Source organism: Lactuca sativa, chromosome 3, assembly GCF_002870075.4.
Source record: "Lactuca sativa cultivar Salinas chromosome 3, Lsat_Salinas_v11, whole genome shotgun sequence".
NCBI classification, from domain to species: Eukaryota; Viridiplantae; Streptophyta; class Magnoliopsida; order Asterales; family Asteraceae; genus Lactuca; species Lactuca sativa.
Window position 1 is genome coordinate 38,193,124 of NC_056625.2, and position 13,624 is coordinate 38,206,747.

At 39.2% G+C, this 13,624-nt stretch overlaps 1 protein-coding gene across 1 annotated transcript; it reads right to left on the reverse strand.

The window, feature by feature from the left end:
- Window positions 1–11,198: 11,198 nt before the first annotated feature.
- LOC111905211 (cytoplasmic 60S subunit biogenesis factor REI1 homolog 1) lies at window positions 11,199–13,337 on the reverse strand. Its single transcript, XM_023900899.3, has 5 exons — window positions 13,047–13,337; window positions 12,304–12,816; window positions 12,041–12,213; window positions 11,743–11,958; window positions 11,199–11,636 (listed from the first exon to the last, which is right to left on the reverse strand). The coding sequence occupies exons 1-5, from the start codon at window positions 13,149–13,151 to the stop codon at window positions 11,489–11,491; spliced, it is 1,155 nt and encodes a 384-aa protein (XP_023756667.1). The 5' UTR covers window positions 13,152–13,337; the 3' UTR covers window positions 11,199–11,488.
- Window positions 13,338–13,624: the final 287 nt, after the last annotated feature.

Consider the following 13,624-nt stretch of genomic DNA (forward strand, 5'->3'; position numbering starts at 1 on the left):
GTGGGTACTATTGTTCCTTACACGATCTAGCAATGATCTCATGCTATCTACCAACCTAGTGAATGTTACGGCTACACCCGCAGTCTTACAATACTTTAGCAAAATCCGCCAACCTCGTGAATGCTATGGCTACACCCGCAGACTTACAACACTCTAGCACTATCTGACAACCTTGTGAATGCTACGGCTACACCCATAGACTTAGAACACTTTAGCACCATCTGCCAACCTCGTGAATGCTACGGCTACACCGCAGACCTACAACACTCAAGCACTATCTGCCAACATGTGACATCCCTAAAATCACGGCCAGAAAAGACCGGTTTGTTTATGCTTTGTTTAAAAATCAGAGTTACATTTTAAATGAAAGTGTTGCGGAATTTGTCCCAAAACAAAAATATGATAAAGATTTATCAAAAGCATTTCCATAGAAATGTATTTCATTAAAAGACTCGGGATGTCATGTTCTTACAGATCAAAAGCATAAACAGTACAATATAAGCCTTACTACATTATTTCATATCTACAGGCCTATATCCGTAATCCCTCGTCCAAAACATCACACCTATGCTCATGCGCCACTACCTGTAATACATAAAACTGAGTGGGTCAGGCTTGGGAGCCTGGTGAGCACATAGGGTTTTCAACCCACAATAAATAAGTTTATTAATTTCATCGATCAACAATAACCCGATTACCCGTTCCCGTTATCCTCACTTTACGTCCGTAAACACCTATCATAAGGGACCTAGCCTAAGGATCATCATCGGGACGGACACTACTGCTAAGGGGATTCCTCAGCAATAAATGTCCTAAAGGCAACCATGTGGGGGATGGAGTACACCGGTGAACATATCGTTCACAAACACCTACAAGTTGCGAGCCTGCTAGTGTTCCACTGGACTGTCTAGAAGAGTCGGTGGTCGTCATCCATACTCCACTAGATGACAGAATCAACAACATCAACATCGAGGCCTCTCATCATTTTATCACACATCACCTATTGCATCTACCCATGTTTTACCCCAACATTTCCGTAGATATAAAATACATATACAGTTTAAATCATTGAAAACATGTATAACAACGTTCATCTAGCATAGATAGCAAGTATTCAGATAATATGCACACATAGCACGTAATTTATATAAAATACTTCATATCTATGTGTAAGTTGAAAGTAACTATGCACTCACTTGTTAAGGTGATGATTCCAAAATCGGGCAGCGCTTGCTTCTAACGATTCTATTTTCCTTCGACGAAACCTAGCATTATTATCGCTAAATTTTAGTCTAATATTTACCGTGACCAACTATTAGTCTTAGTATTATTATTATTATATAAGCGTTAAACAATATTTTCCAACCACTATGTACAGACAGGGGCCAGACATAAAACACCGGAGGGCAGGACCATTTTGGCATATAGCACTTTTGAAATCCAACAACCCTATGCGGCCCTTTAAACCAGATTCCCCGTACCGCGAGTAGTTAAAAAAAAATATTATAACGACACTTATGTAAGTTATAATAATAGCTCAAATATTTATTATAAGTTCATAATAACAATACTAATTTTAAATATAAGCTATATTAAAATAAGGTAAGCATAACTTACTTACAAGGGGGTTTTAGCTAGGAGTCGGGCTCTGCAGGGGCAGAACTGCGTCGCTGAATCTTTCTAAGAAAGATTCGTGCAGCGCTTCAGCGCTCACCTTACTATACTAAGCTACAGAAAGAGAAGTCGAATCACGAGGGACCGAAATGCTCGGGGGATAAGGAGAGAAAGACTCTTGAATCAAGAGAATGGTGCAAGAAATATGAGAGCCCAAGGCTCTTATTTATACTAATTGAATTTTCAAAAACTACCCTCCATAATTACTTAATGACCTTTTAGTTATATAAACAACTAAACACCCCTCTATAATACTATTATAAATGGATTTAATGATATTTGTACTAAACTAATGTCGAAAGAACTCAACATTAGTCTTATAATGACCGCATCGTCGATACCTTTCTAATGATATATACATATGTATATATATGTGTACGTATACATGATTTATACTTTATTTTAATACGTAAATATGCTATTATAATTTGTAACTCGTTCATACGAACTCCGTTTTTGACGTTCTTTATATCCACGCGTAGGTGAAGACGTACTCTACAACTTTCGTTTAGACTCCGTCGGCTAATTTTGACTTTATTTTTAAAGTTATATTTTTAACAAGCCGGGACAGGATTGGTCTGTTTAAAATCTCATAACTTCTTCATACGAAGTCAGATTTGGGCGTTCTTTTTATCGATGTTCTTAGTTTAACATATTCTACGACTTTCGTTTAGATCACTAAGGCTAAATCTCGCTCTATCATAAATTCACTATTCACGCTTCCCGGTATCGTGCCGGTTCTGTCGTGAAACTTCGACGGGTCATAACTTCTTCGTTATAACTCGGATTTCGGCGTTCCTTATATGCACGGAAACCTTGAGACATATTCTACAACTTTATGTAGAGATATCGGGATTATCTCACACTTTAATTTTGACGCTCATTTTTATTCTTTATTAATTATACATTTATAATTAAATAATAAACACATATAATTCACATAATACTCAAATATTTCATCTTTATTACTTCAAAAAGAGTTACAAGAGTTGACCTAGACTATTACATTGACAAAAATGTTTAGCCCTGAAACCCGGGCGTTACACAACATTGGTCCTACCACCAATCCAACTATACCATCCTAGGTCGAACATGCACTCGACCTAACACTCATCTGAAATTGAGTCCTAACTGGATCTCTAACTTGGTTTCTGAAACCTGTTATCCGATGCCAAGGAAAAGCGTGAACCAAATGTTGGAACGTATTCCGAACTCCCAACCCACCCAATCCTCAGCCTAGACGGTCACTCGGCCGTCTTTCCCCTGACGGGGATGTGAAACTCATCCTAGTTTCACACCAATTTCTGCTCCTAAATACCTGATCAATTCTCCCTCGCTTAGGTTCAACTAAGTCTTCATGGCATGTGAGAATTGAAGGATTCCCAATCCTTCTTGCTTTCTAATAATCCACGGATGACAACCTGTGCTTAACAATGCTAGCGATCAATCACCGGTTAAACCCTGAGATCGCCCATCCTTTGAAATATTGAAGAGTACTCTTGAAATCTGGTCCATTCGAACACATCAATCCACTTCCCATGCTGACAACTAGAGGCCTTAATCTTCACTCTGGCTGACGAATCCTCGTTCTCACTTCCAATATCGCAGCACCACTGAACTCTAACCGAACACAACCCATGCGAGAAATGCAATTCTCTTGAACATCCAATGACCGAAAACCCATGCATCAAACACCCGCAACTGACACCGCCATCTTCATAATACCAGTCATTTCCTAACAACGGTATTGACTTGAACTCCAAAGTTCTTCCATAGGCAATTGTCGACCATACCCGAACAAATGATAGAACCATTGAAGTCTGACTTTACTGGAGTACTATCGCTCTAACCCAGACCTAATATCCTCTAAATTATAACGGTACACGCAGAACCCACTCTGCAAGATACATCCCTCTGTAGGTTCATCAAGGACTTTTCGGCATGCAGAATGGTATATACAATCCTTGATAACCCAAACAATAGTAGAGAACCGACCTGAATTCGACCTATCCAAACTCACTCACAATTTCAAAGCGATACAGATTCCCGACATCCACCTTGTAGCAGTAAAAGATGACATCCCCGCAACATCTGACAGAATCCTAATCACCTTCTCCACAGATACTTCGACCATCCTGAGAACATGGTGCAAATCTCCCTTTCGATCCCGATGACAGGAACTAATAATAGGATCCTCCTTCTTGAAGGATTCTAAGGATCCACAGGCTTTGGGCTTCAGATGAGCCCCTAACTGCCCTACGACAAATCTGGCCCAAAAGGCCCCAGGATGACTATCGAGAGCTCCCAAAATCCCTTCCTTGGCTGAACGAAAGACCATCGGGGTCCATTCCAAAATTATGCGAGTAATCTCCGATGAGATGAACTCCCATGGTCGTGCATCGATCGGCCCAGGTGCTGCTCCTGAGCCGGAACCAGAATTTGAATCCCATTCTTGAGTGCTCTACACCATACTGAACTGACATTCCAAAGATCTGAATATACCCAAGAATCCTTATCCCACATGCTTCTTCGATTCTGCAAGACTCTCCTTGATTCGAGTATGGATCATGTGCTTTCAGTAGTACGGGCCCAATACTACTTTCCACATCTATCCATACTTTCCTCAAGAATCATCCTGAATCCTCCAAGTCACCCTCTCAAACTGATACCCAGAATATTCGCTATCAACGCAACCAAATCCACTAAAGCATTTCCTAGGCTTTCCTAGGTTCCCGAACCCACCCAGTCCTCAACTGCTAAAAGATTCCCAATAATGTCAACTAGCTACCTCTTGAATATAGTCACATGCAACTGAGATCAGATAATCCTTCGAGTAAAATACCCATCCCTAGAACGGTTGGACTCAGACAAGAATTGTGCAATAGGGTCAAGTCCATCACTCTGAGATTATCCAGCCTGTGTCCCATGTGACTTAGCATATTCACGTAGTAGCTAACTCACATCACAAAGAGTCCCACAAAGCACAAAGCAAGCAGCGTTTAGACAATTGAAAATATAACCAACATACTCCAATCAAACCTTTCTATCCTCTAATCAGGAATTTGTATTAACATGTAATTCAAAGGCTCATACAATCAAGCATAACCTAAACAGGCCATCCTATCACTGACTGATCAGTACTAGCATGTAGGTCTACAAGCACATACAATAGGCATATAAGGCATCCTTCCTAGATCATTATCCCTAATCTAGCACGTAGTTCACATATCCTCAATTCATATCATAACATGTATGGGTATCTTGGGGAAAACTTACTTGAGCCCGGCTGATTGCACGCATCACACACCTTGTTCTTTCACAGTTCTTTTTCTCTTTTCAAATTCCTTTCAAAATTCTTTTTATAAAAAAATGATTTTTCTTTTGAAAATTTTCATACCAAGTCCGCAGTTTGAGTCCAGACACACCCGAGAGTGTGCCCGAATCCCTCAAACCAAGGCTCTGATACCAACTCGTAACATCCCAAAATTTAAGACCAAAAATTTCCTTTTTAAATAAGTTGTTATGAAAAACAACAGTATAAAAACATCCCACGTCAAAACCAAAGTGTCAATAATTAAAACATGTTATCATAAAACAATATCAAAGTGTAATCCCGAAGATCTCATGTGCGGAAAACATAGTGTGATGCGTTGCGATCGCCAGCTTCTTTCCTTAGAAAACGAAGTACCTGAAACCAAAACTGAACACCGTAAGCACGAAGCTTAGTGAGTTCCCACATCCTACCACATACCATATAACAAACATATTGTCGGGGAATTATGGGTGCCCGACGTACCCTGCTAGGCAATTATGGGGTGCCCGATATACCCTGCCAGGCAATTCTGGGGTGCCCGACCTACCCTCCGGTTTACCTCAACTGGCTACGGGGACTATTTCACCCTACCACTACCATATAATAACATATCATAACATACTGTCAGCCATATCTAGGTGCCCGACCTACCCTGCTACTTTATCTCAATTGGACCCGGGGACTCGTTCCCTTCCTACTACTATCACATAATCACATAGCATACTAGCACATAAAACATAACAGATAGTGACATACCAAACAATTATCACAAAGACAATCATCTCAACTGTAATCTCCTACTAGCCGACCTTGGTGCCTTAGACCCACTTCTACTGGAAGGTAACTCACATCGCACTGTTGAAGTCTCGCGGACAAAACTTTGGATGTTGGATGACAAATTCCCGAACTGTCAATATCAAAATAACACCCAATTAATAATTGGGTTCCAACACATAACCATACATCCATGATTGGGGTAAAAGACTACTTTACCCCCCATCTTAGCTTGGTTCAAGCTCAAGGCCCAATCCAAAAGCTCAAAAGTCAAACTATGAACCAAAGCCCAACACATGGCCCAATTTTCCAAATTGGGCCCAAACCTCTACATGGTCTTTGTAATGCCCGTTTTTCTGGGCTAAGCATTAATGATGATATAATAGTCTAGGTCAACAATTGGAACTCATTTTGAAGTAATAAAAATGAATTATGTGCTTTAAACTTAACTATTATGATTAAGGATAAAAATAAGCGTCGAAAATAAATATTAGATAAAGCCGATATCTATGAATAAAGTTGTAGTGGTTGAAACAAGGATTCCAGAGTTATAAAGAATACCGAAATCCGAGTTATAACGAAGAAGTTATGACCTGTCGAAGTTTCACGACAGAATCGGCACAACGCTGTGTGACGTAAAAAGTGAATTTACGATAAAGTGCTTTTTAGTCTTAACGATCTAAATGAAAGTCGTAGTGTTTGTTAAACCGAGAGCATGCATATAAAGAACGCCCAAATCTGACTTCGTATTAGGAAGTTATAATTTTTCTAAGTTTCAGCTTTAGTAGTATGCAGCCCGAAACTCGAATTTTAGATCGAGTGATTTTTAGCTGAAACAACCTAAACAAGAATCGAAGATCTTGTTGATAGTAGTTCAACGATAAAAAGACAGACGAAAACGGACGTTGGATGAAAAAGTTATGAATTTTTAACAGACTTTTCCTGTCCCATCCTGTTAAAAATATAACTTTAAAAATAAATTCAAAATTAGCCGACGTAGTCTAAACAAAAGTTGTAGAGAACGATCTCACCTACACGTGGATATAAAGAACATCAAAAACGGAGCTCGTATGTGAAAGCTATGGATTTTTGAAGTTTGGAAAAATTTGTGTACGCCCAGCGTACTCGTGTGTGTGATCTGGAGTTGGCCACGTTGCCAACTTCCTTGCATGCGACACGTATCTTGTTCCATCGACACGTCCGATGTCATGCATCACCCTACCCCCATCGTACGAAGGCTTACGCCCCGTGTAGAGCAATGTTGAGCAGTACGCCCAGCGTACACCATATCTACGCCCAACGTAATTCTGAGCCTCGGGCACTATAAATAGATCACGATGCCAGCCGATTTTGGGTTACAATTTTCATATCTATCTCCCCTATAATTTCTTCTATATTGCAAAAATTACCCTCAAGCCTATTTTATCATCCTAGCATCATAAGCAAGTCCCGGAGAGCCCGAAGATCCCGAGAAAAAGAGTTATCGAGCCAAAACTCTGCCCGTGTGAAGCCCAGTTTTTGAGAAAACATCCCAGTTTCATCGAAGTATATTATTTTAAGAGATGAGGTGCTGCCCTATTACCGTCTTATCATGTGAGTGTATAGTCACTTTCATCTTACACATAGATATGAAGTATTTTATATAAAATACATGCTATGTGTGTGTGTGTGTGTATATATATATATATATATATATATATATATATTGTTTGTTTTATTTGAGATGGATGTTTATTGGATATTTTATACATGTTTAGAATGATTTAAAATGTATATGTATTTTTATCTACAAATATGTTGGGTATAACATGGGTAGATGAATAGTTGATGTGAGACGAAATAAAATGATGAGAGGTCTCGATGTTAATGATGTTCCGGTCATCCAGTGGAATATAGATGACGACCACAGACTTTTCTAGACAATCCATTGGAAAGTTAACAGGCTCGTAACCTGTAGATGTTTTTGAACTTATGTGTTCATCAGGTATTTTTGAACTAAGTGTTTAACAAATGTTTTGAACTATGTGTTTATCAGGTGTTTTTGAACTATGTGTTCATTAGGTGATTGTGTTCATTAGGTATTTCACCAGTTGTAATTTAAGAACCCTGGCAGCGATGGACTTCGTGCCTATTCCTTAGAATAATCCTTAGGAATGAATGAATGGAGGACAGGCGATTCTTAAGAATTTTAAGAATAAAGAAGATAGTGGGGACGGGAAATAGGGTTGATTGTTTGATGTTTAAACATAATAAATAAATTTATTGTTGGTTGATGAAATTAATAAATCTATTATTTGTAGGTTGAAAACCCTATATGCTCACCAGACTCCCAAGCCTGACCCACTCAGCTTTTATATTACAGGTAGTGGAACAAGAGCATCGTTGGATGATGATGAGGGATTTTGGATTATGGCCAGTAGTTATAAACAACTGTTGTAAGGCCTATATGGTATTGTTTATGTTTTTGATCTGTATCGAAACATGACATCCCAAGGTTTTATCATATTTTATTTTGGGGACAAATTGTGCATCACCTTTTGAAAGATTACTCTGATTTTATTTTAAAAGCATAAACTAAATCGGTCTTTTCTGGCCGAGAAAATGGGGATGTCACAGTCTTACCCTAAGGCCCAACCATTTGGTCCAGTCCAAACATTTGGCATTCTAATGGTCCAATCTCTTATAATCCTCAAGGCCCAGTTATGGCCCATCTATGGCCCAATTTTCAAAATTGGGCCCAAACCCTCACATGGGTCTTACCCTAAAGCCTATCCAAATATTCTAGTCCATATGATTGTTCTTGGATGGCCCATCAATAGCACAATCACAAAAGCCCAATAGAAGGCCCAACTCAAAGCCCAAGCAAAATTTGGGTTTCTCACATGAAATGATGATTAGGGTTAAGTGTTTCTCACTTAACCCGTTAAGGAATTAATCCATTAGGTCCATAACTCTACTAGATAAATCATATGGTGTGATCGGGTGTAATTCACAATTCAATTCCAATGGCCCAAAACACGGATCCCATTAGTTAAGTTTTTAGGTTAATTAATTATTAATTAAGTTGGGCACCACCCATTACCACCTCGGGTAGTGGTGGTCAATGGCGGTTAATGGCGGCGGCCACCACCTCATGGCGGTAGTGACAGATTTCTTTAATTATTCCAATCAGAATACAATATTACAATGAATTAACCGAATGAACACACACACAAATATCACATATACACACACACCCAGTCACCCTTGTGGCGGCAAGCGGTGGTTGGAGGTGGCAGCCACCACCTCACGGTGGTGGTGGTGGCTTTTCCGTGAACTCCGTTCAAACAAAGCACACACACACGCTTCCTATTTGCAAAAAAAAATCCAGCCACCCACCTGGTGGCATACGACGGCGACCGAAGAGAGTAGCAGCCACCACCACACGATGGTGGTAGTGGGGTTTTTCTTCGGATTTTCATCCAAGAGACGCTCCTGCAGCCTTCTACCATCACAGCACACGAACACAAACACCACAACACGCACACAGTTACCTTTCACTGTGGCTAGTGGCAGCAAAATAGGGTAGCATGGCGGCACCCGAAGCACATCAGAAGTTGGCCACTCGAAACTATGGTGGCGACGGACGCAGTTGGGCGTAGCAGCAATGGAGCGGAGAGATGATGTGACTGGGAGTGACGGTCGGAGCACCTTGACGGAGTGAACTAGAAGCAAGGCGGCAACGACAAAAGCAGTGGCTAAGAATTTTGGTTCCTCCAACGATTACTACGTCGTCCACGTCTTCGTCGGCGACGGAAACATCGGTGGGTCGAGTAACAGCAGGGAGTGGCGGTCGAGCTCCGCTGTGAAAGACGGTCGGCAAGCAGCAGCACTCGCGGGCCTTGTTCACCCAATCTTCCCCGACAACGATGTCTGGTCTTTGGCTTTTCGTCTTCTACGGCAATGGGTGTAGTGATGGTGATTGAACTCGATTATGCAACGGCGGCCGGAGGTGGTCAATGTGAGGGTGGCGGCTAAAGAAGGTCGCTAGGGTTAAGGTTTGGATGGGGGTAACCGGTTATATACCCCGATCCCCCATATACTTCCTTTCATAATGCCACCTTTGGTCCCTCCCTTCCCATTTTCTTTCAAAGTGAGTCCATAATTTATCCTTTTAGCCCTCAGCGTCAAAAATCCATTTCAATTCAGGTACCATACTTACCAAACAGCCCTCCGTTTTCGAAATTCCTTGCAAAGCCAGTCCAGAAATTACCCTTTTCAACCCCCAAGATCTCAATTATGACATATTCAGCCCTTCCTTCTCTTTTTCTTTCAAATTAACTTCAAATTTACCCAAATAGCCCATCCTCTACAAAATATTTTCATTATAAGTCCACGAACTACAAAACGAGCCCGATTGATTATCCTTTAGCCATATGTTCAAATATTCGTTCCACTACGAACCCCGAAAGCACTCTTTAGTCCTCCAAAACAAATTATAATGTCAATTACACACTTTTTCACTAACCTCTTTATTTAAATATATTCATATATCGAAATAAAATAATACTTAAAACACAACTTCAGATTTTAGGGTTTAACTTGGAAATGGGGTGTTACAACTCTCCCCCACTTAAATTAGATTTCGTCCTCGAAATCATTCCTTACCCTCCCTTACACGCCAAACCACTCAAGTAACATGACCATAACCTCGGACACACCCTAGCCTTCCCAGGGTAATCGTAACCAACCCTCGTAGGGTTTCAAACCCCGAAGATGAACGAATTTCCTTGCAACATGATCACGTTTGCTTCGTCTGAGATCCGTAGTCTCAAGATGGTATGATTCCCTCACAGACCGCCCATACTGAATCATTATTGTTGAATCCAGTCCACTTGTCTCTCAACTTACTACTCAACTTCTGATAATTCGAGGTTGCTACTGGAAAACAGAGTCACATACCTAATTATCCTTGCAAATCACTTATACTTACTACACAACTTCTGATAACTCGAGGTTTCCGCTAGTTTTAGATTAACAACCTTATTACTATTAGCCTGACATCATCATAATATTTGAATTAAACCAAATCAATATGCAATTGTTAGATAGACAAAGTAGTTTTTGAACTAAATAAAATCTATGTACAATGTATAACAAACAAATCCTTTTCATAGATACCAAAATATATATTGAATTCTTAATCCGTGAAGTTAACAAATTATTATAAAAAAACTAATATAGAAGATGACAAAAAAGACCAAAAAAATAATAGCCTAGACCGTACCGATAGCGTAACTTTTTCGACACGTTAATTTTATCATCTCAATTAAGAATTTAAATCTTGACTGTATTATTTGTCTAGCCCTTTCTCAAACCCACTGGCTTTGCATCGTTTTTATACCCTTCTTAATGCATTGAATCAATGTTGGGAAATTACCAAAACTAATAAATTAGGTACCATATCAAACTAATATACATTATTATAAATGCAACAGTAACATTGGGATTTACCGAAAGATACATCTACTATCCTAATAATTTGAAAAACCACAAAAGATATCTATATGATCTAACATCCAAAATTTGCTTCTCTTTCACGACTTCATATCCACGCTACACATTCCCCTTACCTTTCTTCATTAGCACATAACCAAGAAAATCTACAAAATTTACGACTTAATATGCAACATTCTTCTGCTTCATCACATAAATGTAAGCATTTAATTGAAAAATACATGTTCAAAATCAATATGCAACATTCTTCGGGAGGTTACTGATGACATTGCTTTTCATGCCTATTTTAGATTTCATCGCCTCTACCCCTGACCTATTCATCTGCTTCATCACATTCATCCTCACCATCTTCTCTTTTGAGAAACCCATGCTTTTATACCTGGACTCATATATGAATTTCACAGTTAGAACAATCTTTTAAATTCATGTAGTTGCAGTTTTTTTAAATCTGTACCAATTATGAATTTGAAATCAGTTTCATTCACCTTGCTGCCAGCTCAGCAGTTCCATTTCCATTTGATGGGCGTGGTTTTTGACGATAATATCGCAAATATTCCCTCGAACCAATTGCTATCGTTGATATTTTATCATCATCATTTCTTCTAGTTATAATGAGTTCGGATCCACTGCTTCCTAATTCTATGCTATCACCTGTACCCTCAACACTAACAAGCTGCAGCTTCCCGTTTTCGTCCACGTAACTGAAATCATGCATCCAGAAGATGTAAAATTGAATTTTTCAAGAAGCGAAAGCTAGATTCAGTAATATATATAGTTAAATACCTGGTGCTATAATCATAAAATTCTTCTAATTCAGCTTCTTCTTCTTCATCATCACCATCACCATAGTGTACTCTGCAATGGCTTTTTGCCGCCATATGTTTCCTAACTGCTTCCAAACTATTGAAAGGCTGGGAATTAATGTTGCAATATAAACATACGTGATCACGTTTAACCTGTAAAATAAGATTGAAATTGTAAGAAAAAGTTCTTAGGCATGGGAACTGTTTAAAAGTTGAAACAGAGGAATGTTGCAAGTATCTTGCCTTAAGTCCAAGATATGTAAGAAGGCCTGTTGGATCTTTCAGAGACTCAACATCAGGTATGAAAAAACCATGATGTTTGTGCATATGGATCATGCAGCTTTCAATAGTTTTATGCTTTTGGTCACACATGAAGCAACAAGTTGGATCCAACTCCTCTTCATTCTCATCATCCATGTCCTCATCTGAGGTTGATGTCATTTCACCGATCAAATTACCATTTTGGTCAACCTCCTCCCATTCATCACTTTCTTCATCAATTTGGGGAAGATCATTCACAATACGGTGTGGAAGTGGCTTTATTATTATCATTGCAGTATTCTCATCTTGCGATGCCCTAGTGGTATGAACACGAGATTTCAGATGCTGAGCATGAGCCATGGAGCTTCTATATCCTTTGCCACAAAGGCCACAAGCATACAGCATAGGAGGCTCGCTCATCTTACTTTTCTCTTCTGCAAGTGTGGATTGTCTTGCTAAGAAAAGTGCTTCTGTAACTCCTGGAACCCCTGCAAGCTGATTTTTCAAAGACTGACATCAATTACATATCAAAACATCTCCGTTTTTATGTTTGACGATGAAAAAGCTAGGTTCGAAGCACATAATTATCAACGTTACAGCACAACCACAATTAGGGGAAAATTAAAATTTTACATCAATTGATTTAGTAACACGCACGTAGGTTAATCAAAAAGAGGGAAATTATGAAAACGAAAAAAAAAATCAAGTATTATAGATTGATTTACCTTGCGTTTGAGGTTGTAGCGGTGCCATTCAGACTTGTAATGGATCTTCTGATCATTTTCATCGATAAGTTGTTTGTTGCAGGCGTTGCATGTTAACCCTGGCATGTTTTTTGAGACAGAAAGCTTTTAGATTGAATGAGAGAGAGGAGGAGTTGTTACGTATGTTAGTAGAAAGCTCGGCGTAAATGGAAGGCGGGGTTTAAAGGCGGAGGACGTCGGTGTTTGGTAGTCGGCGAAGGCGAGAAGAGGTGATCTAATCACTTGCGTCATGTCAAGATAGTAGTTCTGCGCGTGCGTCAGTTTATTCTAGACCGTAAAGAAAGTAATGGAAATGTATATTATTTTATTTTTGTTTGTAAATATTGATAGGTTTTTTTAGAGGATCTACGTTAAAATGATATTTTTTTTTATAAATTGTTTTCTAAATAAAGCCTCATTATATATTTTATAAATCGGCCCATGTCATGTTTTATAAACTTTAAAAAATATTTACAATATTATATCTATAAAATAGGAGAGTTTTAACATTTTTTAGGTTGTTTATATATATTACTAGGTGAAAACCCGTGGAACCCACG